The sequence below is a fragment of the Hippichthys cyanospilos genome, chromosome 6 (genome assembly GCF_059441005.1).
Source record: "Hippichthys cyanospilos isolate Australia breed blue-spotted pipefish chromosome 6, RoL_Hcya_1.0, whole genome shotgun sequence".
NCBI classification, from domain to species: Eukaryota; Metazoa; Chordata; class Actinopteri; order Syngnathiformes; family Syngnathidae; genus Hippichthys; species Hippichthys cyanospilos.
Window position 1 is genome coordinate 26,072,931 of NC_142374.1, and position 24,205 is coordinate 26,097,135.

At 67.3% G+C, this 24,205-nt stretch overlaps 2 protein-coding genes across 5 annotated transcripts; both read left to right on the plus strand.

The window, feature by feature from the left end:
• Positions 1-990: 990 nt before the first annotated feature.
• On the plus strand, positions 991-12,407 carry zfc3h1 (zinc finger C3H1-type containing). Of its 2 annotated transcripts, XM_088417523.1 has the most exons (33): positions 991-1,632; positions 1,740-2,111; positions 2,175-2,299; positions 2,680-3,177; positions 3,275-3,401; positions 3,990-4,036; positions 4,104-4,259; positions 4,799-4,960; positions 5,046-5,305; positions 5,485-5,589; positions 5,660-5,834; positions 5,920-6,051; positions 6,274-6,897; positions 6,965-7,068; positions 7,244-7,375; positions 7,440-7,561; positions 7,844-7,945; positions 8,016-8,150; positions 8,432-8,591; positions 8,657-8,843; positions 8,916-9,104; positions 9,267-9,495; positions 9,556-9,661; positions 9,721-9,919; positions 10,011-10,105; positions 10,169-10,276; positions 10,647-10,754; positions 11,028-11,166; positions 11,278-11,378; positions 11,441-11,542; positions 11,626-11,665; positions 11,769-11,831; positions 11,941-12,407. In XM_088417523.1, exons 1-33 carry the CDS (start codon positions 1,116-1,118, stop codon positions 12,082-12,084), a joined length of 5,865 nt encoding a protein of 1,954 aa, XP_088273649.1. In that variant the 5' UTR covers positions 991-1,115; the 3' UTR covers positions 12,085-12,407. The 2 variants fall into 2 exon arrangements, with proteins under 2 accessions (XP_088273649.1, XP_088273648.1); XM_088417522.1 differs by having other exon boundaries at positions 1,740-2,299.
• Positions 12,408-12,476: 69 nt separating this feature from the next.
• ptprbl (protein tyrosine phosphatase receptor type B, like) lies at positions 12,477-24,177 on the plus strand. Of its 3 annotated transcripts, XM_088417521.1 has the most exons (30): positions 12,477-12,791; positions 13,810-15,590; positions 15,743-16,022; positions 16,102-16,377; positions 16,446-16,715; positions 16,940-17,206; positions 17,275-17,538; positions 17,613-17,876; positions 17,946-18,209; positions 18,300-18,563; positions 18,639-18,908; positions 19,001-19,264; positions 19,393-19,659; positions 19,839-20,129; positions 20,199-20,489; positions 20,638-20,787; positions 20,865-21,090; positions 21,162-21,307; positions 21,376-21,484; positions 21,551-21,628; positions 21,707-21,727; positions 21,954-22,035; positions 22,172-22,262; positions 22,335-22,411; positions 22,483-22,617; positions 22,849-22,971; positions 23,056-23,219; positions 23,289-23,424; positions 23,493-23,582; positions 23,900-24,177. In XM_088417521.1, the coding sequence occupies exons 1-30, from the start codon at positions 12,647-12,649 to the stop codon at positions 23,918-23,920; spliced, it is 7,107 nt and encodes a 2,368-aa protein (XP_088273647.1). In that variant the 5' UTR covers positions 12,477-12,646; the 3' UTR covers positions 23,921-24,177. The 3 variants fall into 3 exon arrangements, with proteins under 3 accessions (XP_088273647.1, XP_088273645.1, XP_088273646.1); XM_088417519.1 differs by having other exon boundaries at positions 17,946-18,563; XM_088417520.1 differs by lacking the exon at positions 23,493-23,582 and having other exon boundaries at positions 17,946-18,563.
• The last annotated feature ends 28 nt before the right edge of the window (positions 24,178-24,205 follow it).

A 24,205-nucleotide genomic window follows, 5' to 3' on the forward strand; every position in this document is an offset into this window, starting at 1 on the left:
CCCGGCTCAATCTGCCCGTCGATCGCGGATGAGGTAGCGCCACCTCACCTCATCGCTTTGGCAAAGCCGCGCGGTCGTTGTGGACGTCCAAGTAGCGCGTAGCTCCACCTTCCGCTCCGCTAGCTTATCCCTAACGCCAAGCGTCCGGACGGAACGAAGGCCACGCACCCGCACTCCGTCGCGTTCTTTATCCTCTGCGTGGAGCCGCGCCCGCGGGCGGGAGCCGGACAGACGTTTTTAACCCCGAGCGGCCGAGGCGCAGCCTTCAATGCAGGCGCAGTCGGGGACGGGGTCGTCCGGAGAGCCGTTTTCCTCGGACGACGTTGGCGGTTGCCAAAGGCATGCGGCGAGCGAGCGCTTCAACAAAGCAACGAATCGAATCGAGCCGAGGCGCCGGCGAAAACAAATATTAAAAAGGGAAGGCAATTTCAACCAAACGGCACGACTCCTACTCCTTCCTCCTACTCCTTCCTCCTACTCCTTCCTCCTACTCCTTCCTCCTACTCCTTCCTCCTACTCCTTCCTCCTACTCCTTCCTAACGCCTTGCCTCTGCTGCAAGGGAGGGACTCCCCTCTGACAACGGTCGCAGGGCAATCCAGTACAAATACAGCACTACTCGACGCTGACTTGGTTCGGCGTCAGCCCGCTAGTTTCGACTCTAATTTGCTCAACAAAGTCATACGAGTCTTATATTATTTTTCGCGTTCATATCGACAAGCACGCGATTCCTAGACAGCCCGCATGAATCTAATCAAAGGACTCGGTTTGGACTACCTACCGCTACCGCGCACAGCCTGTGAGCTGACGGCGAGGAGTCAGTATTTGTCTTCTCGCTCTTCGAGGCTCTCTTTCCGAACCAGGCCCGACTCGGATCCGTCACACCCCTCCCGCTCCGTACCGCCCGGTGGCAGTAGTGAGCCAAGAGCGCTCGGGACGAACACAAGAAGAGGAAGGCGACGTTCTCGCGAGACTCGAGCGAGCGAGAACTCGCCTGCTATCCGACGCCCGGCCGGCCTCAAGCAGGACGAGGCGAGCGACTCCCGACTCCCGACTCAAAGTGGCCCGATGGCCTCGGCGAGATAAAGACAGCGAGCGCACACTCGACGCTTCCGACATGGATTCGGAAGAGGCGGCGGCTCAGGTTCCGCCGCTCGACGTCGAGCTGGAAGACGGAGAAATCTGCGACGACGACGCGGACGAGAGCGCCGCCGCCGGGGTCGCCTCCCGGCTGGGGGAGGGGAACGGCGGCAGGCCCGTCGGCGTCGCCGCCGCGCCCCCGCGAGCTCCGCGGCCGCCCGGCTTTCGCCCCATGATGCCCTACGACCTCCGCGGAGCCCCGCGCCACCGGCGGCCGAGCGGGCCCGACCGAGGGCCGCTGCCCCTGCCTCTACCCCTCCCGCCCGGGCCCGTGCCCGGGCCGGGCTTCGCTCCCCTCGGCGCCGGGCCCGGTCCGCGGCCCAGCTTCTGGGAACGGAGCCACGGCGCCCTGGGGCGGTTCCGCCACCGAGGCGTGCACCACGGAGGGCGAGGGGCCTGGAACCGAGAAGGCTGGGCCGCCCACAGGCCGCCCGCGGCTCGCTTCGGGCCTGCGGAGAACAACAACGGTCGCACCGAGTCCCCGTCCAGGAAACGTATCCTTCATTCGTGGCGGGCGAGCTAGCCAGCCTCGAGTCGCTCCTCCGATCGCGTCTTGTCTTCCCCGCACATCGGCCGGCTTTTTCTTGACGCGCCGCTGCAGAGAAGCTGCTCGGAAGGAACCCCGCGAGAAGAGCGCCGCCCAGTCTGGCCAAGGGCGACGGCGCCGAGTCCTTCGAGGACCTGCTGTCCAAGTACAAGCAGATCCAGCTGGAGCTGGAGTGCATCCGCAAGGAGGAGAGCATGGCGCTGGGGGCCAAGGTCCGGGGGCCGGAGGCATCGCCCCAGGGGGCCGAGGCCAAGGGCCCCGGCTCGGGGGCCCGGGCTCAGGGGCCGGAGGGGCGACCCGCCGAAGCGCCCGCCCGCCTCCCGGCAGAAGACAAGAAAGGTTTCCGCGCCTTCAACATCAAGCCCCTGCGCGTCAAACTCCGCGCGCCCGCCGGTCTGGACGCCGGCGGCGAGGAGGAGCCGGACGGTGAGCGAGCCGCAAAGCCGTTTGGCCGGCGGCCCCGCTTGACTTTGCGTCCGCTCCGCGCAGCCGCGGAGGCCCGGAAGGCGGAGGAGGCGAGCGCGCCATGCCGCCCGGAAGACAAGGAGGAGCAGCGAACCCCCGGCAGAGAGTCGTCGGCCTCCAGCGAGGACATCTTCATCTGTCTCGATGAGGTGAGACCGGAGGTGGCCTCCGCCGGCGGTCCGCCTCGCTGCGAGGCGAGCCGAAACCAGCGGGCTGCGCTTATTTGAGGCAATTTGCAAGCCCGCGCTCATGAAGGGCCCAAAAGTTGAAGACGCGGCCAAAAAGGAAGCGTCCCTTTGCGACCAAAAGACTAGCTTAGGAGGGCTTTTCGGCACCGTCCGGTTGACATTCTCGTGCGGCGACTATAAAGAGTAGTTGAGGTTCCTCGCTCAAGATGCCAGCGATGCGCTTTATGAAGATCAGCTTTATCGAAAGGCAGGGCCGCTCCAACTGACGATGCGGTCCGTCGGACGGAAGCCGGCGTAGGCCGGCGTTGTGTTTTCAAATGTCGGCGTGCGCGCGCGCGCAGCTGGGCGGCCAGGTGGAGGAGGAGGACCTGTCGGAGCTGCAGCTGCGCCTGCTGGCCCTGCAGTCGGCCAGCCGCAAGTGGCAGCAGAAGGAGCGGCAGGTGATGAAGAGGAGCCGCGAGGCCACGGCCGCCGACGGCAGGACCGGGCCCCGCTCCAAGACTCGGGACCGAGAGCGGGACAAGGCCGCCGGGGGCAGAGAGCGGCCCAGGCCCGCCGCCGCCAGGGCCGCCCCCGACAGGAGCAGGCCCAAGAAGGGCGACGAGGCGGAGAACGCGGCGGCGAGCCGCGCCGAGCGGCCGCGCTTCTTTTCGCCGGCCCCCAAGCAGGCCTTGAGGAGGCAGCGGCTGCGCGCGTGCAAGCTGGAGCGCCAGCGGGACCAGGACGAGCGCCACAAGCGAGAAGACGAGATCCGCAAGATCCGCGACCTGTCCAACCAGGACGAGCAGTATAAGCGCTTCATGAAGCTGGTGGGCGGCAAGATGCACGGCTGCGGCAAGGTACGCCCCGGCGCCCGACCCTCGGCTCGCCCGAGCGCCCGCCCCTCGCCTCGCTCCCGCCCCTCGGCTCGCCCTACCTCAACCTGGCCTCCCGCAGGCCCGGGACGGCGGGGAAGCCAGGAAGTCTTCCGGCAGGGCCGGCCCGGACGCGGCGGGCAACCTGTACCAGTACGACAACTACGACGAGGTGGCCATGGAGACGGACAGCGAGGCCGGCTCCCCCGGTGAGTGGCCCCGCCCCGCCGGTTCCCGGCCTCCCTCGCGTCAGTTAGCCTTTTCTTCCCGCGCCTTCCTCAGCCTCAGTTGGCCGCGTGGTCTCCGTCGATCCATTGAAATGGGTCCAAGGCGGGAACGAAAAGCTTCTCTTTCAAACTTTCCGTATCGTAATTGCAAAAGATCGCCCGGGACGTTTCGTAGCGCTTTTCCCTCAAAGTCGACGCTTGACCCGTCCCCGGTACCGAAAGCGCTCTTGCTCTCGGTATACGAATCCCCCCCGCCCGCAAAGCGACGACAGAAAGACCTCGTCCTGCCCTAGTAGCTCCACATTTTGAACCGATACCGGCGTCGGCCTTCGCCTCGAAACAGCAGCCCGTACGAGCCCGATGCCCGGTCTTGCCGCTAGCTCATCGCCAACGATGACAAAAGCGAGATGGGGCGGGAGAGAACGTTCCGGCCTCGCGCGTCCTCCGTCGTCCAAAGTGTCACCATCACAAGAGGGCGACGGCAGGGTCGGGAACGGGCTCGATGGAAAGCCCGCCCCCGCCGCACCTTTCACGCAGATTGTTTGCGCGTCCTTGTGTTTTGTCCGGCAGCGCGTCCTCCGTTCCCAGCCGAAAGCTCGCCGGCGTTCCCCGGGACGGTACGTACGCCCCGTCCTCGCCCCGGCGCGGGGAGAGCCCGCCTGACCCGCTGTCGTCCGGCCGCAGCCCTCGGCCGCCTGCGCGCCGCCCCTCCCCCCTCCGGCCGACGACCCGGCGCCGCCTCCCGAGCCGCCGTTCGCCGACGAGGAAGAGGAGGAGGAGATGCTGCTCCGGGAGACCTGTCTCATGTCCATGGCCAACAAGCGGGTGGTGACCGCCGAGGTGCCTTTGCTCTCTTTGCGCGCTTTCGAGGCCCGCGGGAGGTCAGGGAGCGGCCATTTCTTCGCGTCTGTTCAAAGTGGTCTTTGGTAACGTTTTGTCGCCCGTAAGAAGCCCTCACCTGTGGCCCCCCCCCCCCCCTTTCCCTGAGAAAAATGGGAAAGTCGTCCCCGAGCTCCAGGCGAGGTCGGGAGCTTGCCGTTTGCGTCCCCCGCCGTTAGAACTGCGCGGAAGTGTCCTTGGGCGACACGCCTTCAAGCGCTTTCAAGTTCCTCGGGTAGAAAAGCGCAAGAGAATTCAAAGGCCATCCGCTGTGGCGTTTTGCCGCGCAAGCACCAGTCTGCTAACGTCGCGAAAAGCGCCTTGAGCCAAATCCCTCTTCGCGCGGCCTCCGACCAATTGGATTTCCCGATTCGACTGCCGCTCGGTCCTTGACCGTCACGCGTCGAAAGGTCTTGGCTCCCCGACGTTTACGCTCGGTCTGCAACGGACCCATCCCGTCGGCCCGTTTGGCCTGAAACGCGGTGGCGTCTCGTCGGCAGGAGCCCTGCTGGAGCGGTCCTCCCGCGCCAAACGCGCCGCCCCCCGCAGGCGGCGAGCAGCCCGGCAGAGGAAACCTGAGCGCCGTCAGCCTCAACACCATGACGGCGCCGCGCGGGAACAAGTTTACCCGGGGAGGAGGAGCTTCCAGAGCTCCGCTGGTGGTGGGACGACTAGAACGACGTTGCTGGCGGCGGCGGTGGTGGCGGCGTCCTGATGTGTGTGTGTGTGCGCGTGTGCGTGTGTCAGCTGCCGCGCCACAAGTCTGTGGTGGTGTCTCTGAACGGGTCGGATGACAGCGACTCGGACCCGGAAGCGGCGGCGCAGGGCATGTTCGGCGGCCTGGAGTTCATGATCAAAGAAGCCCGAAGGACGGCCGAGGTCAACGCCGGCAAATCCAAAGGCGCGCCGGGCGCCTCGGAGAAGGAGAACGATCCACTGCGGACGCCCGAGGCCTTACCCGAGGCCAAGAAGGCCGAGTACCGCTTGCTCAGGGAGGAGCTGGCCAGGTAACCGGACCGGTCTTTTCTTGTTTTTCCCTGACATTTTTGAGTTTTTCTTGCCTTCTGGAGAGCCGTTGTGGGAAAATGCTTGTACTTTTCCAGCCGCTGCGGTATTTTGCGCCTTTCGTCCAGTGGATCGGCGCGCGCGGCCGGCTTCACCTTGCGTGTGTTGTGTGTGGCCGCAGCAGGGAGAAGCACAAGGCGTCAGCCAATCGCGACGCACGCTCCGCGCCGGCCGCCAATCCCGTTACGTCGGTGAGCGAAGCGGAGGAGAAGCTGCAGAAGCAGAGGTGAGCGGCGGGTGAGCGGGGAGGGGTGGGGCGTGCCGGCTTAACCCGCTCGGCCGCTCGCTCTCCTCAGAGAGTTGCTGGTTCGGGACGAGGCGCTGCTCAAGAACCTCCTGCAGCAGCAGCTCAAGAAGTCCGAGTCCCTCAAGGCGGCCGAGTCCAAGGTGGCCAGGCTGCGCGAGCAGATGCAGGCCTCGGAGAAGATCGTGCTGGCCAACAAAACGCTGCTCAAGAAGATCCAGGAGCAGGTGAGCCGGCGCCCGAGTGGCGCCCGAGTGGCGTCCGAGCGGCGCCTCCGCTCGCCGTGACGCACGTATGCCCGCGCTGGCTCAGGTGCGGCGCGTGGAGCATCGCGTGTCCGTCAAGAAGACGTTGGCGGCCCGCTTGGAGCAGGAGCTGCTTTGGTCTCAGAAGGCTGCCGGGCGAGAAGCCAAACGCAAAGGCGGCGCCCTCGCCCACAAGCCGGTGAGCGCTCGCTGTCTCCCCTTCAAAATGGCAATTCTGGATAACGCGGTGGACACCATCACCCTGTTGTCAACCGTGCGACATGTCAGGACTTGTTGTTCTTGAGTCAGGCCGCGCGTATAGTAGTAGTTGAATACTATCATTGAAAAGAGTCGCAATCCAGCCCTCGCCGACATTCCTCCATCGCAGCCGACGCTCGTTTCCTGTCTTGTGCCGTCTCAGACCAGGAAGCTCCCGCGCTTGGACGCCGCCAATCACTTTGCGGCTCTGATGGCTCAGAAGCAGCGTCTGCAGCGATTGGAGTCCGAATACGCGCTGAAGATCCAGAAGCTGAAGGAGGCCCAGGCCACACGCAACAAGGCGGCACCGTCCGAAGCGGCCGGCGAGCGCAAGCCCCAAGCCGCCCCGCCCGACCCCAAAGCCACTCTTCTCGGCCCGCCGCAGCCCTCCCTGCACGACCTCACCCAAGACATACTGGTCCTGGACAGCGAGGACGGGCCGGACGCTGAGCCGGACGATCCCAAGGCAGAGGAGCCGCGGGCGCTTGGCCCGCCCCGCCCTCGGTGCCGCTCCAACTCCACCAAACCCAACCTGGATCAGTCGAGCGCCGGCAAGAGCGCAGCGGGCTCCTCCCCCGAGGCGGGCGTCGCGCCCGAGGCGGGCGCCGCGCCCGAGCCGGCCGCCGCCCCCGAGCCGGCCGCCGCCCCCGAGCCGGCCGCCCCCAGCCTGGACTTGGAGGCGCTCAGGAGCAGGCGGCGGCCGGGTCCGGGTCAGCTGCTTGAGGAGGAGCTGCTCAGCCTGGGGGAGCTGCATCATGTGGAGGAGCGCCCGCACCAAAGCGCCACGGTATACTGGCCGCTCCCGCCCCGAGGCCGCCGTCTCCTCGGTTTCTCGTTGTCACTGGTGCGCGCAGGTGGCGACGGTGGGCGCCAACGCCAGTAAAGGCGTGCCGTGGTCCGGCCGGCCGGTTCCGTTTGGCCCTTACCGCAGCCCCCTGTTGGTCTTCAAGTCGTACAGGTGAGCTGCCAAGTCCTCTAAGCGGACCCGCCCCGTCTCGTTTTTGGGTAATCCCGCGCCTCGCCGGGGCAGAAAAACACCGAAAACGAGGATTCCGGGGCGGGAGGACGCGCGCTGGGAAAGCTCCTGTCAAAAGGGCTCGCGGCGACGCGCTTCTGACGCTGCGACGCCGCAGGTTCAGTCCGTACTACAGAACCAAGGAGAAGTTGTCCTTGAGCTCGGCCACCTACAGCAACGCCATCCAGCCCGAGCGGCGCTTCTGCCGCTTCGACCTGACGGGAACGTGCAACGACGACGACTGTTTGTGGTGAGCTGAGCGGAGGCGGTGAGCTCGCGCCCGCGCTCACGCCCGCGCCGGCTCTCTCTTCCAGGCAGCACGCGAGGAGCTGCGCGCTGACGGGAAGCCGGCTCTTCCAGGACGTGCTCTCCTACGACCTGTCTCTGATCGGCTGCTCGGACAGCAGCTCGGATAGCCAAGTCGGCGCCGCCACAGGTGGGGGGGACGCGCTCGGACGTGCGCGAAAACGCAAGGAAGCGACGGCAAAAGAACAAACAATAAATATTGCCGGGAAACGGCAAAGGCTCGCCTTGAACATCCGGCGTTTGCGCCGATTGAGGGATGAGCGGGCGCCAGGCTCGCCGGCGTGTTTGCGAGCTCCAAGTCGAGCGAGTGCTTTGTCGCGGACTCGTCAACGCCGCGCCAAATGAGGACGAGCGTCGCGCCAAATGGTTTCCAAAGACGTCGCGCCCAGTCACGCGTTTTGCGCTCCTCCAGAAAAGTACCTGAGCAAGCTGTTGGGCCCGCACAAGGACGGGATGGCGGCGGACCAGAAGGCCGTCTTCCTGGTCAGCAAAGTCAACGAGAGCCGTCGGCACGGTGAGTGAGGCGCCCGCGCCGGGAGGCGGAGCCTCAGGCTTACGCGGACGCTTGCTTCGTGCGCGCGCAGTGCCGCCCTTCACCACGTGGAAGGGCAAGAGGAAATGGAGGCCGTCGGCGCAGAGCCGGCCCGCCGGCGACGCGGACGACGACGACGACGCCGGCGACGACGCCGGCGCGAACCAGGCGGAATGCCGCGCCTCAGGTCGGTCGCCGTTCGTTATTGGCCAGCGTTATCGGGCGCGTCCGGGATTTCGACGTGCGGGCAAAAACGTCTGACGGACGGACGAATATGCCTCACGCGCCACGCGAAAGTCTCGGTCGGCGGGCGACCTCCCCCGATTTCACCAGCCCGTCGGACTTCGCCCGCCAAATCGAGCCGATCGGGAGCCGAGGCGGAACTCGAGCGGGCCCGGGAGAAAGCCGCCTCGGCCCCCGGGGGCGAGCGGGGCGCCCCTTCCTGACGCGGACGGCGTGCGCCGGCAGACGCCGACGCGGCGGAGGCGGCGGTGACCTCTGAGGACAAGCGCTATTTTGTCGGCGACGCCGACGACATCTGCAAACTGGAGAGCGGCGTGTCGGAGCAGCCCGGCGACACGCAGCTCTGGATCAAGCTGGCCTTCCGATACCTCCGCCAAAGCCGCACGTACGTCCGCTCGGCCCGAAGCCCGCCGCCGGCCCCCGTCTGACGCCGTCCCCGTCCCCGGGCAGGCCGCCCGGCGAGCGCCTGGAGGCGGCCCTCAACACGCTGTCCCGCGCGCTGGAGAACAACTGCGAGGACCCAGAAGTGTGGACGCACTACTTAACGCTCTTCTCTCGCCGCGGACGCCGCGACGAAGTGGAGGAGATGTGCCAGATGGCCGTGGAGCACGCTCCGCACGGTCGCGTGTGGTGGACCGTGAGTAAGGGCGCCGCCCTCCTCGCCCCCGCGCGCGTAGCTGACGCCCCCCCCCCCCCCGTTCCCGTCCAGTATCTGAGCTTGGCCAGCACGTTTGAGGTGAAGGACGCCGTGTGCGAGCGGCTGGTCAACTTCCTGCTGGGCGAGGCGCGCGGGGCCGCGTCCGAGGAGCGCTCCTTCCAGCTTTTGGAGGCGCTGCTCTACCGCGTCCACCTGAACGTCTTCACGGGCCGCGCCGACGCCGCCCTGGCCGTCTTCCAGGTACGCCGCTCCGCCTTTCTCCGCGGACCGTTGTCGCTCCGGACCTTTTGGTCTCGAGCGCGAAAGCGCGCCTTTGTCCGAGTTGGCCGTCGGAAGCTCGCTTGAACGCGCGAGTAGAAAGAAATCACGAAACGGATTTGGACTGGGATGGATGACTTACAGGACGCTTTGAGGCGGGCTCGGCCGCACGGCGCCCTGGGGGCGGCCCACCGCGCGCTGGCCTGGCTGTCCTACATCCACCTGAAGGAGTTCGGCCGGCTCCCGGCGGCTCTGTACGACCCGTCCGACTCGGGCCCGTCCAGGCTGCTCGGCGCCCGGCCCTTCCTGCTCCCGTGGCGCTCGGCCGCCGACGTGACCACGCCCCCCGAGCAGCTCGTCGGCCTTTTTACAGGTAAGGGCGAGGCGGGGCCGGCGGCGCCGGCGGCCCGCTAACGTGCCCGCGGCGCCCCAGACGCCATCCGGCAGTGCGGCGACCCGCAACTGGCGCCGAGCGAGAGGACCGCGGCCTGCCTGCCGCTGCACAGCAACTTCCTGCTGCTGCACAAGCTGCTAGACAGGTGAGCGAGCGACTCGCGGGGCCGGCGGAAGCGCGGGCTGACGGCGGGCTCCCGCGCAGGTGGCGGGAGGGCGCCGCCTTGTGCCAGGAGCTTCTCGGGGCCTGTCCCGACTCGCGCGTCCTGCTCCAGGCCCTGTGCGAGCTCCGCCTGCTCTCCGGAGACCGGGAGGGCGCGGCGGGCGCCTGGCTGGCCGCGCTGGCCCGCCGCCCCCACGACGCCGAGCTTCTCTACCACGCCGTTCGATTCTTCATGTCTCAGGTGGGTGGCTTTCCCTCCCCGTTCCCACAGGGAAAAAGGCCGGAGTTAGCGAAGCAAGTCATGCCGCAACGCGCCGCGTGTCGCGCGCCAGGACAAGCCGGGCGCCGTCGCGCCGCTCTTCCGAAGCCTGGTCTCGTCCGTGTGCGAGGAGCCGTGCGCCCACGTGACGCCCGTCCACCTCCTGCGGTGCGTGCGTGGCCCCGCCGACGGCCTCAGGGCCCGCGCTGACGGCCGGCCTTTGCCCTCCAGGAGCCTGCTGGGCCTGGCCGCCCGCGACCCGCGCCCCTCGCCCCCGGTCAGGGAGGACCTCCGGGACGGGCTGCTCCGCCAGCGCTCCTTCCTGCACCTGCTTCACTGGTACGCGCCGCACGCGTCGGCCCGCGAAAACTGTACAAAAACCCGATCGCCTCCCGCCGGCTTCCCGGTCAGAAATAGCGAAACGTCCGTCTGAAGTTTTTGACCGCCCGAAGCTTCGAGGCGACTCCCGTACCCCGCCCGAAATTCCCGAAGGAAGCTCGGGCTCTGGCCCGGTACCGCCCGCTCCAGATCCGAAGGCGCTCCGCTGGAGGAAGGGGTCCCGCTCGCCTTCCTCCCGTGGTGACGGCGATCCTTGGCTCCCGCCTTTAGCAAGCTCTCTAGCTAGCTCGGGCGCTCGGAAGGGGCCGAGGGGCGTGGGCGTGGGCGCGCAGGCGCCTTTGAGGTGACGACCGCGTGCGGATGCTTGCAGTCGCTGGCACTGGCTGCACGGCTCGCCGGGAGACGCGCTGGACGCCTTCGAGAGGGCGCTGGGCTCGGCCGCCGCCGGGTGCCACCAGCTGCACCGCCTGTGGACCGAGTGAGTGACTTTCAAGTCCCTCTGTCGCGCCCGCCCTTTCGCAAGCAGACCCCCTAGTCCGCAAAAGCCGGCTCGACCTTTTCTCTGCCCCGCTCGGCGGCTTCCTCTTCCGAAGTCCGCAAATAGTTTCACCTTTTACTTCACAGATACAAATTTCGCTCTAAATGCGGTCCCTTCAGGCAAGTTCATTTGACAAAAAAAAAAAAAAAAAAGCGGCCCGGCGCAGTTGGGCCCTTTGCGGGCCAGTGTGAAAAGTTCGCTTGGTCTCGGCAGCTACCTGCAGTTCTGCGGCGCCCGCGCGGCTCACCGTTTGCCCGACTTGGTCCTGCGCTGCCTGGGCACGGTGCCCGCCCGCCTGGAGGTGCCCTTTGACCCCACCCGCTTCTGGACATCCTACCGCTTCCACAATGAGGTAAGGGCGGCGGGGCGGGGCGGGGCGGGGTTGGCGGTGGCCCTCGTCAACGGCGTCTTGGGTGTGTGCTCGTGTGCGTGCGCGCGTGTGTGTGGGGGCCCTCGTCCGCAGGTGGTGGCGCTCTACTTGGGCTGCGTGGAGCCGTCCCGCCACGCGGAGCTTTTGGAGAGACTCCACGACGTGATGCCAGCCAACATCGCCCTTTCGCTCAAGTACGCCGGCACGCGCGCGCACATGCGCCCACGCACACTTTTGACGGTGCCTGCCCGCGCAGGTTGATGCAGCGGGAGTGGCGGGAGGGCAACACGGAGCACGTCCGCTTCCTGGCCAGGATGCTGACCGACAGCGCCCCCAAGTGTTTGCCCGCTTGGAACATGTGAGGGTCACGCTTTCGCCGCCCGAACGGCTCGCCCGCGGGGGGCGCGCCGGCTGACCCTCCCCGCGTGCGTTTCTGCGCAGAGCCATCGGCGTGGAGGCGGAGCTAGGGCGGCCGGCAGAGGTGAGACGCGGCGCTCTCGCCCGCCCGCCCGCCCGCGCGTCGCCGGCCGGGGGGCTTTTAGCGCCGGCCTTCGTCCCGGCTCACGCGGCTCTGGTGTCGGCAGGTTCGTCGCCTCGTCCAGCAAGCGCTCCGGAATCTTCCGCTCTGCGCCCACCTCTGGAAACAAGTAAAGGAGACGGCCGGCCAAACCCTAACCCCAACCCTAACCCACCCCCCGTCCCCTGTCCCCCGCCGGCGCCCGTCCCTGACCCGCGGCGTCGCCGCTCTTTCCCCAGCTGCTGCAGTGGGAGGCGCGCGTAGGCGGCGCGGGCGCGACGGAGCGCGTGGGCCGCGCGCTGTCCCGCGGCCGAGAGGCGGGCGTGACTTTAGCCCGGCCGGCGACGTGCCGCGCTTTGGCTCCCAAACTTGAGCCTACGTAAGTATGTCTGCTGAGTGACCTTTGCTTTGTCTCACTTCCTCTCTTTTCCCTGGGGGGGAGGGGGAGGGGGAGGGGGGCAAGCACGTTCCTCCGCGCACCTTTTTGTTGTTATCGTCGCGGGGGAGCGTGATGCAGACTTTTATTTTGTTCGACTGCTGGGAAACAGACTGCCGCATGTTTTGGCCACAGGAAGTGACAAACCCTGGACAGGAAAAAGGCTCTTTTGCAATTTTGTCTTTTTTTTTTTCTTTTTTTTGTAATTAAAAAGTATTGCTCATCACTGTTTTTTATATTATATATATTAAACTTATTTTATCAAGATAAGCGGGACTGGTTTCTTGTCCTTTTCGACTGAAGTGGAAGTGAGCGCCGGAAAAAGACAACGTCTTAGCATACGTCGTCGGTACGTTTTACCGGCAAAGTGCAAACAAGTGATCCGCGTGATTGGATGGGATTTTATCCGTTTCTTTTCTTCTCCGGCGGGTTTCGCGTCCGCGAGCGTCAAGTGTTTGCGGCCGCGTGGCGCGCTCTGGTATTTCCTGGCGTGCGGGGAGAACAATTGAATGGAAGGAAACGCGGCCGCCCGGCTTTTTCCTGCCGCCGCCCGCGAGCGGGGGAGACGGCTTCAGTCGCCTCCCGACTCGGGACGAGACATGGACGTTCTGGCGCTTCGCCTCTGGCTGGCCGCTTTGGCGGCGTGCGCCGCTCGTGAGTATTCGGCCGCGTTCCGAGGCTCCGTCGCCGCCCGCGAGCCTCGGCTCCTTTCTTGGCGATCCGCCGAATCCCTGCGGGATTCTTAGCCGGAGGGTGCGTTCTAGCGTCGGGGAACCCGCGCGGACAAGTTTCCCCGGTCGCCGGAGTCGGCTTCTCGTCGCCTGGCGCTTTCTGTCCAACGGCCGCCCGTAGCCCGACCGCGGTCGTCCGAGGGCTTGTTTTAATCTCGCCGGGAATTTTCCCAACGGAACGGGCGCTCCGACCGCCCGTTCGAGTGACAAAGTTTGGCCTTCGTCTTTGTAGTCGGAGCTCGATGGAGTTCTCACCTTTCGCGCGCGCGCGGAAGCAGCCCCGCAAGCGTTCGCGCCGCGTCTTTTCCGAGCGGCCTCCATCGAATCCCAGGGGGGGAGGAGGAGGCCCGGTCGAGAAGAGGGAGGCCGGCGCCCCTCTCTGGCGGCCCTCCCGTGTCCGCCCGCCGCCGGCCGATAAAAGCTTTCCGTTTCTGCAAGCGTCCCCGTAGCCGTCGGCGCTCGCCGTTCTCGAAGCTGACGGGAGGTCGCGGCGACGCGCCTCGTCGACAGCGCCGTAATGCGGCCGCGTGCCAAATAGCTTTACTTTGCACCGGCTCTCACACTGTGTAGAAGGCGATATTGCCTGGCGCGCGCCTTCGCTTTCCTTTGTTTCGGGGCCTCGGCGGGCGCTCAGCTCAGCCCCCTTTTAACCCGGGCTTTTATTTTCGGCCCCTATTTACGAGAAGCCGACGGGTACCGATTTCCGGCGGAGATTTCCCTTTGGCTGTCACGAAGTCAATTCGGCGTCGAAGCTCGAGACGAACGAACGGATGGAACGAACGGATGGAACGAACGGGCGCCGGCGGCGAACTTGATCGGCGGCCCCCCGCGTTAATCCGGAAAGGCTTCGGCGCCGGGGCGTAAAGCTAACCCCGATCCCGACCCGCTCGAAACATTTGGAGGTTTCCGTAAGAAGGCCCTTTTGCTTTTCTTCCCTTCAGACAGAAGTTCCGCCTTCAGCCATTCCCCGAGGCCGCCGGAAGGTTCGGCGCCCGCGAGGTCAACTCTAAGGTCGCCGACCGCCCCGGCGCCCGGGCGCGTCGACTTTGGCCTCTCGTCTCCGAGCTCGGCCCGCCCGGGCTCCGCCAACCCTCCGGCCGCGTCCCGTCGGCCGCGAGCCTCTGGGACGATGACTTCGAAGACTGCGTCCGACTGGCCGCCGACGCCAAAGACTACGACGTCGGAGACTCCGCCTCCGGCCGCGTCCGATCGGCCGCGAACGGCAAAGATGACATCGTCGGAGACCTCGCGCCCGACCGCGTCCGACGGTCCGCAAACGTCAAAGACGACGTCGGAGACTCCGCCTCCGGCCGCGTCCCATCGGCCGCAAACGTCAAAGACGACGTCGGAGACTCCGCCTCCGGCCGCGTCCGATAGGCCGCAAACGTCAAAGACGACATCGTCGGAGGGTCCGCCTTCGGCCGCGTCCGATCGGCCGCAAACGTCAAAGGCGACATCGTCGGAGACCTCGCGTCGGGCCGCGTCCGACGGTCAGCAAATGTCAAAGATGACATCGTCGGAGACTCCGCCTTCGGCCGCGTCCGATCGGCCGCAAACGTCAAAGACGTTAACGTCGGAGACCTCGCCTCCGGCTGCGTCCGACGGCCCGCAAAGGTCAAAGATGACGACGTCAGGGACTTTGCCGCGAGCCCCGTCCGATTGGCCGCAAACCTCATCGACGACGACATCGAAGGCTCCGGCCGCATCCGATTGGCCGCAAACATCAACAGCCGTACCGTCGGACGCTCCGGCCGCATCCGATTGGTGGCAAACCTCATCGACGGCGACATCGAACTTTCCGGCCGCGTCCGATTGGCCGCAAACATCAACGGCGAAACCGTCGGACGCTCCGGCCGCATCCCATTGGCCGCAAACATCAATGACGCTAACATCGGAGACTCTGCCTCCGGCCGCATCTGACTGGCCGCAAACCTCGACGACGATGACGCGGGATGCTCCGGCCGCGCCCTTTTGGCCGCGAACGTCAAGCGCGATAACATGGGGGACCCCGCATCCGGCCGCGTCCTACCGGCCGCCGACTTCAAAGCCGATGAAGTGGGATTCCCCGACCGCGTCCCATTGGCCGCAAACGTCAACAACGATAACGTGGCAGACTCCCAAGGTGGTAACGTCTGACACGCGGGCCGCGTCGGAACGGCGGACGCATACGTCAAAGGCGAGAACGTCGAACGGCCCGATTCCGGACGCGTCCGATAGGCCCCCGGCGGCGTCAGATCGGGCGCAAACATCAAGGCCTGTACCCGAGACCCCGGCCGCGTCCGGGCGCCCGCGAACGTCAAAGCCGCCGCCGCCGCCCAACCTTACGTCGGTGCCACGCGAGCCCGCCTCAAAGACGAAGCTCGGCGTCTCCGACGCTCGGCCGCCGACATCGGCCCCCTTTGGCGCCGACTCGGCCCCGACCTCGGTTCCCGTCCCGTCGCCTACATCCGGCCCCGTTTCCGCTCCCGCCTCACCCGGGGCCGCCTCCCTCTCCGGCCGCGACGCCGTTTCCGCTTTTGCCGCAGGGGCGATGACGTCCGGTCCCGCCCCCACCTCCCTCTCGATCGGCGCTCCCCGCCTTCCTGTGGCCCCCGGCCCCCTGCCCGCCCCCGCCCCCGGCTCCACTCGTTGGAGCGGGCCTTCGACGGCGCCCGCAAGCGTAGCGGACAGGGCCTGGGCACCGGTCGCCGTGACGACAAGCGCTCCGAAGGTCAACCCGCCCGTAAGTCGAACCGCCGTCCTTTTTCATCGGCCCGCCTAACCCCGCCTCGCCCCGGCCGCTCGCTCGCATCCCTGTAGCCCCTCCTTTCGGAAGGGAAAGGGGGCGATCCGGTGCCGCGGGAAGGTGCTAAAGATTTTTCCGCGCCGTTTCAGAATGGGCCCAACTGCTCGGCGACCTTCACGCAGGTGAAGGTGGGCGTGAATTGGACGCGGGTGACCTTCCGCGCGCAGCCCGCGTGCGCCAACTTCACAGCGGCGGCGACGGCCACGCGCGGCCGCGGCCCCTCGAGCCTCGGCGACTGCCGGCCGGCGGCGCGGCCCGCCTCGAATTTCACCTGCCTCGTGACGGGCCTGCGGGCGGGAAGCACGTACCGCGTCAGCGTGACCTCGGGCCAACACGGGGCGGGGGGAGGACAGGTGGAGGTGCACACAGGTAAAATTAGGAGCCGGGAAGCGGAAGCGCGCCGCCCGCTTCTTCCTCATCCGCCGCGCTCGCCCTCGGGCCTTTTCAGCTCCCCGCGGGGTGTCGGCGTTATCCGCCACGCCGCTTTCCGACCGCGCCGGTTGGCGTCTGGCCTGGACGCCCCCGAGCGGCCACTGGGAGAAATACGGCGTGCGGCTGCTGAACGGCTCCGCGGTTCTGCTCAACGACAGCATCGGCGGGGCGAGCCGAAGCTACGCCCTCCCCGCCGAGGGGCTGGGCCTGGTGCCGGGCCGCCTCTACGCGGCGGAGGTCACGGTGCGCAGCGGCGCGCTGGCCAACGCGGCGCGCTGTCAGGCGCGACTGGGTCGGGTGCCTTTTACTTCTCCCGCACGCGCCGGGCTTTCTGTTTCTGAAGCCTTTTTTGCCCCTCAGCGCCCGGCCCCGTCCGGGAGCTTCAGGTCCATCGCGCCGACGAGTCCGCCGTACACGTCCTGTGGCGCCCGCCGCGGGGAGAGTGGGACGGCGTGACGGCGGTCATCCAGGCGGCTCGGCGGCCCGACTCGCCCGCGGTTCGGCAACTCCTCCCCCGCGAAGCCGCCGGGTGCGCCTTTGGCGATCTGGTCTCGGGGCGCGCGTACACCGTGACCGTGACGACCAGCGCCGGCGACCTGACCAGCTCCGCCTCTGTCGACGCGCGGACCGGTAAGATTTCGGACGTTTCGCCCGTCGGACCGGGCGACGGCGGAGGCCGCGAGCTCGATGGGTTGTCTTTATGTGCCCCGTGACCCGGGAGGTCCGCCTCTCGGTCGGCGGGGAAGCCCCGGCGGCCTCAGAGGACGGCCTCCCGGGCCACGCGCGGACGCTTGCGGCGTTAGCGTTTCCCGATCGCGCCGTCGTCAAACCTGTCCCGTCGTCGTCTCGCCCAGATCCCTCTCAGGTGAGCGCCTTGCAGGTTGGCAACCTGGGGAGCACCGAGAGCCTCCTGGCTCAGTGGGAGCGGGCCAACGGGGACGTGGACCTGTACCTGGTCTTGCTGGTCCACCGGGGCAGCGTGATCAAAAACCAGAGCGTGGGGGCCGACGCCACCGGCCTGAGTTTCTCCGGCCTGATCCCCGGCGCCCTCTACAAGGTGGTGGTGACCACGGTCACAGAGGGACGCCCGTCCAGGCAGGCGGTCTCCGAGGGACGCACCGGTAAGACCGCCCTCACCCTCGATGGCACCGATGCGAGCGGGCGCCTCATTGGCCCTCGCCCCCCGCAGTTCCCGCCGCCGTCGGCGAGGTGACCGTCAGTCACAACGGGCGCGCGGACTTCCTTAGCGTGTCGTGGCGTCCCGCCGCGGGGGAGCTGGACAGTTACCTGGTAGTCCTGAGCCACCGAGGCGAGACGCTCCACACGCTGGCGGTCTCCAAATCCAGTCACCAGTGCGTCTTCAGCTCCCTGGTGTCCGGGCGCCTCTACAACATCTCCGTCAGCACTCGCAGCGGAACCTTGCGGAACAGCACCGCCGTCCTGGAGCGCACGCGTGAGCGCCGCCGACGGGAAGCCCGCCGAGCTCTTAGCGGCGACCTCTTATTCCGAGCGTTTGCGCTTGGCCAGAGCCCTCCGAGGTCCAGAACCCCACGGCCGTACACGGCGCTCTTAGCGACTTCCTGAAGGTGTACTGGCGTCCCGCCTCCGGAGACTTTGACCTGTACCGCGTGGCCGTTCTGTACAACAACACGGCGCTGCAGAACCAGACCGTGGCCAGGACGCGCAACGAGTGCGCTTTTCACGGCCTGGTCCCCGGCCGACTCTACACGGTGGTGGTCGGGACCCGGAGCGGCGACTACGAGGCCAGCGCCTCCACCCACGGCCGCACCTGTGAGTGCCCCGCCCCGCCGCGGCACGCCCCTAAGCGGGACTCAGCGGAAGCCGGCGTTGTCTGTCCAGTCCCGGCGGCGGTGCGTTCCCTGCGTGTGGCCCGTCGGTCCTGGCGGGAGCTGTGGGTGGCCTGGACTGCGGCCCCGGGCGACGTGGATCACTACGAGGTGCAGCTGCTCTTCAACGACATGAAAGTGTTCCCGCCGCTCGCTCTGGGCGCCGCCAGCAGCGAGTGCCGGGTGACTTCGCTCACGCCCGGACGACTCTACAAGGTCTTGGTGTCCACTTTCAGCGGGCCCGACCAAAGGACCCAGTTCATCGAGGGACGGACGGGTCAGGCGTCCGCCCGCCGGCCCGCGCGCGCGATCGCCGCTCCCCCTTTCTGCGCCGGCGCGCTCTTGATGACGACGGCTTTGCGTTTAGTTCCCAGCCAGGTGAAAAACCTGCAGGTGCGCAGCGGCGGCCGCAGCGGGAGCCTGACGGTGAGCTGGACGCCGGGAGAAGGCGACGCCGACCGCTTCGCCGCGTTTCTGTACGGAGGGGAGCGGCAGCTGGACGCCAGAGTCGTCCCCAGACATCAGAACCAGGTCGTTTTCGGATCGCTTCAGCCGGGCCAGCTGTACCAAGTGACGCTCGGGGCGCTCAGCGGCGACCTCTCCTGCAATCAAACGGCCAGCGGACGCACAGGTGAACGCGCGGCGCCGGCTGGCTCGCCGTCCCCTTTGGCGCCGACGGCTCTCTGAAGCCGCTCGCTCCGCTCAGTCCCGTCGGCGGTCACGGAGCTGCGCGCGGAGAACCCGGCGGGTACCGGCGGCCTGGAGGCCAGCTGGCGGCCGGCCGTGGGCGTGGCGGACGGCTACTTCCTGCAGCTTCTGGACCGGGCCGGCGCCGTCCTGGTCAACGCCACGCTGAGCGCCGCCCTCACGCGCCACACCTTTGAGGCGCTCCGCCCGGGAAGGGAGTATAACGTCCTGGTCCGCACCACCAGCGGGGGAGTCCAAAGCCCGGTGGTCTCCGCCCAGGCTCGCGCACGTGAGGCTCCCCGCCGACGCGCCGGGCGGATGGGCCTCGCGCTCGCCGGCCGACCCGGTTCCCGTTCCCGTTCCCGTTCCCGTTCCCGTCAGGTCCGGCGGCCGCCACCCAGCTGTCGATCAAAAGCAACAGCAGCGCCGAACTGGCCGTTCGCTGGTCCCGGCCGGCAGGCGACCTGGACTCGTACGACGTGCTGCTGTACGGCGCCGGCGAGGTCCTCCAGGAGCGGCGGCGGGTGGGCCCGTCCGGCCTGGACTGCTCCTTCGGAGGACTGGCGCCCGGGTCCGCTTACCGCGTGGTGGTGGTCACGCGCAGCGGACAGTTGAGCAACAGCTCCGGCATTTGGGCCGGCACGGGTGAGCGCGCGCTCCGGATCCGAGGCGATCCTCCTCCTCCTCCTCCTCGTTGTCGTCGCGTGCGCCGTCTTCGTCGCATTCGCCGGCGTCGTGCTCACCTCGCCGACGCCTTCCTTGTGTCCCGTCAGCGCCTTCCGCCGTCGCGTCTCTGCGCGCAGAGGCCGGCCGGCGTTGCGACCGGCTGCGGGTGTCGTGGCGACGGGGCCGGGGCGGCGTGTCCGGCTACCGGCTGTCGCTGTCCTCCCCCGACGGCTCGCTGCGGGCGCGGGAGCTGCTGGGCCCGGAGGTCACCGAGTTCCTTTTCGCCGGCCTGACGCCCGGTCGAATGTACCGCGTGGACGTGCTGAGCCTCAGCGGCGATCTCTCCAACGGCGCCAGCGTGCACGCCAGGACAGGTCCCATCCCGGCTTTTCTGAAACTAACAACACAGCCAAACTAACTAACGCTCTCAAAGGTTGATCAAGGTTGTTGTCACTCCGTACGTGTGAGTTGGGGGGGGGGCTGTTTTATTTGTTTATTTATTTTGGCACCGGTCTCCCCCAAGTGGGCTTCGCTAACGGCCGACGCCTCTCAGCCCCCGCAGAGCCAAGCTCCTTCCTGTTCGGCGGGGTGACGAACACGTCCCTGGAGGTCACCTGGACGCCGCCCCCGGACTCGGACTACGACGACTTCGAAGTGCTCTGGACGCCGACCGACCGCGGCTCCGTGCTCAACCCGTACGAGGACCGGCGGTCCGCCGGCCGCATCGTCAGGGGCCTGTTCCCCGGCCGTCTCTACAACTTTAGCCTGCGCGCCGTCAGCGGCGCCTCGCGGGACCCGGCCCCGCCCTCCTACAGCCTGCCCATCCGGCGCAGCATCCGCACCAGTAGGTCGCGCGACCCACGCGCCATCGGTCGCGCGACGATCAGGAACGAAAGCCTCCGCCTTTGCGCAGAGCCGTCCCCGGTCGCGGGCCTCCGCTGCCGCCCGCGCGGCTCCACGTCCGTTTCCTGCTCGTGGGCTCCCCCGGAGGCCGACTTTGACTCGTACGCCGTGGAGTGCCTGCGCGAGGACTCGCAGACCCCGGTGTACTCGCGGCGCTCGGAGCGGGGGCCGGACCGGCGCCCCGTGGCCCACGTGGTCGGCCGGCTGGAGCCTCACAAGCGCTACGCCGTGCGCGTCAAAGTCATCTCGGGCACCAGCGCCAGCGAGGCGGCGCGGGACAGCGTCGTCACCATGATCGACCGTGAGTGGGCCCCCTCGCACCCTTCGGGTCCGGCCGGGCCCCTCGGCAAAGTTGACGGGCGCCCGACATGGCGCGAGAGGCTAGCCGGCGAGGCCCTCCGCAGGCGACCGTGCGGGGCAAGGGTCACAGGTTGGTGCCGTGTGCCCAGGTCCCCCGACGCCGGCGCTCAGCACGCGAGTGGACGCGGCGTCGGCGCTGGCGACCCACTCGTCCATCGCCTTCCGCTTCAACTGCAGCTGGTTCAGCGACGTCAACGGCGTCGTCAGATTCTTCAGCGTGGTGGTGGCCGAGTCCAAAGGTGAGAAACTGGGAGCGAGGACGCCGGCGCGACGGGAGATTTGGGACGGAGCCTTACTCGGCCGATGGCGCCTATAGGCGAGGACAGCCTTTTGCCGGAGCGGCGCCACCCTCTGCCCTCGTACGCCGAATACATGGCCAACTCGTCCATCAAGTGGTACCAGACGTCCCTGTTCGGCGCCTCTGCTGAGGCCTGCGCCTACGACGTCACCGTGGGGGCGGGGACGGACGCCCTGGGGGGGGCGTGTGACCCGCCTCGCGCGGGCTTCTGCGACGGACCCCTCAAACCCGCCACCGCCTACAGGTGCCTGCGCGCTCGGCGTGGCCACTGGCCAGTCTCCGCCCCCGCACTCATCCGCGTTTGTCCTGCTTCAGGCTGAGCGTGCGGGCCTTCACGCAAGTGTCCGGCGGCGGCGGCGACGCCGGCGACGACGCCGGCGACGACGCCGGCGACGACGCCGGAGGCTCCCCCGCCCTCTTCGCCGACACCTTCCTGTCTCTGCCCGTGCGCACCGCGCCAGGTGGGGATGCGGCAGGCGGGCCTTCTGTCCCCCCCCCCAGCGCGCTGACCTCCCTCTGGCGCGCGCAGAACCCGGCGGCGCCCTCGCGGGAGGGATCGGCGCCGCCGCCTTCCTGATCGTCGTCGCGGCAACCGCGGCGGCGCTCCTAGTCTGCAGGCGCGTCAGACCGCCCAAAACGTAAGCCCGCGCACCGCTCGGGCGCGCCATTTCCTCCCATGCTTTGACACGTGCGCGCGCGACAAGCGGACAGGAGAGCGCATCGGTCGACATGGGTGTGAGGAGGGAGCGAGCTTCGCCGAGAACTCACCTGGGGGTCAAAGGGTAAGGTCGCGCGCGAGCGTGTCAGGCGAGAAAACGTCAGCGACTCTTATTTGTAGTCTTTTTTCTCCCCTCGTCAAGGAAGCAGCGTCGCACGACAAGGTAAACAAAAAAAAAGGGTTGAACTTGTTGGCCTCGCTTTTCAAATCCTTTTCGATGAGTGTAGCGTTTCCATGTTTGAGGGTGAAGCTCAAATGCTACTGGAAGAAAATAATGGAGTTATGTTTGCATACTTTTGATCGTTTCCCTTTTGCTTTACGTTCCGTGTCAAATGGAAATGTGCATTTTCTCAAATAGCTTTTTGGCCCCAACTTGTTTCTTGTTTCAGCCCCATCAACGTGGCCGACTTTGAGCGGCACTACAACAAACTTCTGGCCGACGCCCACTTCCTGCTCTCGGAGGAGTACGAGGTGCGTGTCGCAAGCCCCCGGCCAGCTCTTTCTTCTGCCGTGCCGCCGTTGCTTTTTTTTCCCTGCGCGACGCGGGTCGCGTGCGCGGGCCCTTGGAGCCGTCGGCAATGACGGAAGACCCCCCACCCCCCGCCAGAGCCTGAAAGACGTGGGGCGCGAGCAGAGCACCGACGCCGCTCTGCTGCCGGAGAACCGCGGCAAGAACCGATACAACAACATCCTGCCCTGTGAGAGGCGCGCGCGCCGGCCGCTCGCGCATCGGCCCCACCCCGCGTGCGTGACGCTCGCGCGCTTTGCAGACGACTCGACGCGCGTCAAACTGTCGTACGCGGATGACGACCTCTGCTCGGACTACATCAACGCCAGCTACATCTCGGTGAGAGAGACGCGCGCCGTCGCGCTCGCGCTCCGCGGAGACGCCTGAACGCGCGCGTGTTGCGGTTGGAGGGCAACAACTTCCGGCGCGAGTACATCGCCGCGCAGGGCCCGCTGCCCGGAACCAAAGACGACTTCTGGAGGATGGTGTGGGAGCAAAACGTCCGCAACGTGGTCATGCTGACGCAGTGCGTGGAGAAAGGACGGGTGGGTGCGCGAGCGAGCGAGCGAGCGAGCGAGCGAGCGAGCGAGCGGCCGAGCGAGCGGCCGAGCGCCCTTTTCGCCCGCCCCGGCCGAGCGCCCCTTTCGCCCGCCCCGGCCGAGCGCCCCTTTCGCCCGCCCCGGCCGAGCGCCCCTTTCGGAGCGCCCCTTTCGCCCGCCCCGGCCGAGCGCCCTTTGCGCCCGCCCCGGCTGAGCGCCCCTTTCGCGCGCGCGCAGGTCAAGTGCGACCGCTACTGGCCCGCCGAGCGGGAGCCCCTCTACTACGGCGACCTCATCGTGCACATGACCTCCGAGTCGGTGCTGCCCGAGTGGACCATCCGAGAGTTCGACGTGTGCAGCGTAAGCCGGACGGCCGTCGGCGTGCGCCCGCCCGCCCGCGCGCCCGCCCGCCCGCGCGGGGCCTGACGTGCGCGTGCCCGCCAGGAGGAGGACGTGCGGCGCGTGCGCACGGTGCGCCACTTCCACTTCACCGTGTGGCCCGATCACGGCGTTCCCGAGGGCACGCGCTCGCTGGTCCACTTCGTCCGGACCGTCCGGGACTTCGTCAACAGAAGTCCCGCCGGCGGACCCACCGTCGTGCACTGCAGGTACGGCGAGCAGCGTTCGCACGCGCGGAGTCTAGGGCGCCCGCTGAGGCCGCGTGTGTTGGGGCTCAGCGCGGGCGTGGGCCGGACCGGCACCTTCGTGGCGCTGGACCGCCTCCTGCAGCGCCTCGACGCGTCGGACGCGCTGGACGTCTTGGGCTGCGTGCGCCAGCTGCGCCTGCAGCGCGCGCACATGCTGCAGACCGAGGTAGGTCTCCCTCCCGTATGCGGCCGCGGCCTCGTCGCTCACCTGCGCGCCCGTGTGCGCGCGCGCAGCGCCAGTACGCCTTCGTGCACCAGTGCGTCAGCGACGTGCTGCGAGCCAGGAACTTGGTCGTGTACGAAAACGCGGGCTTGAGCCTGCAGGTGAGCCGCGCGCCTCGTTGCGACGTCATTGGCGCCCCGCTTTGCCTGCTTGAGTGAGTGAGCGAGCAAACAAAAGAAAATCCCACTCGCTCGCCCGGCCGGCGAGTGGGATGTTCGCCCAGCGAGTGGGGTTTTCTTTTGTTTGATTCGTTTTGGCACGTTTTGGTGTTGTACGCGGTTGCCTGTTTGCTTTGGGCTGCGTGTGAGCGTGCGCGCGCGCGCCGCTCGCGCGCTCGTCGCTCGCTTGCTCGTCGCTCGCTTGCTCTCCGCATCCGTCGCACGCTTCCGTTGAGCCGCGCTCGCTCGTGTGTCCTCAGACTCTGATTGCTCGGCCCTGACGTCACCTGATCAACGACGTCCGCGAAATGAGAAGTTCGGAGCCGGCGGAGGAGGACTTGGATCGCTTGACAGGACGTTTGATTTTTGCACACGGCCATGAAAAGTTGGACAGTATCATCGTTGCGTGCTATTACCGCACCAGCATGTAATGTATTTCACGATGTTCGGAAACAGAATGTAAGCTTTCCTTCTTTTGGACAAATGTATTGTTACGTAAATCATACGCGGACAAAAAACTGGACGAACTTCGCCGAAACGTCTTGGTCTTATTTGACCACGCGCAT

What these genes read in the sequence shown, in the direction of transcription:
- zfc3h1 (XM_088417522.1), top strand. Translation starts at nt 1,116, where the DNA reads ATGGATTCGGAAGAGGCGGCGGCTCAGGTTCCGCCGCTCGACGTCGAG. An exon ending in GCCCGCACCAAAGCGCCACG is followed by an intron (nt 6,898 to 6,964) that starts GTATACTGGCCG and finishes TGGTGCGCGCAG; the next exon opens with GTGGCGACGGTGGGCGCCAA. An exon ending in GCTCGTCGGCCTTTTTACAG is followed by an intron (nt 9,496 to 9,555) that starts GTAAGGGCGAGG and finishes GCGGCGCCCCAG; the next exon opens with ACGCCATCCGGCAGTGCGGC.
- ptprbl (XM_088417519.1), top strand. Translation starts at nt 12,647, where the DNA reads ATGGAAGGAAACGCGGCCGCCCGGCTTTTTCCTGCCGCCGCCCGCGAG. An exon ending in CGGCATTTGGGCCGGCACGG is followed by an intron (nt 19,265 to 19,392) that starts GTGAGCGCGCGC and finishes GTGTCCCGTCAG; the next exon opens with CGCCTTCCGCCGTCGCGTCT. An exon ending in GGTGGTGGCCGAGTCCAAAG is followed by an intron (nt 20,788 to 20,864) that starts GTGAGAAACTGG and finishes TGGCGCCTATAG; the next exon opens with GCGAGGACAGCCTTTTGCCG.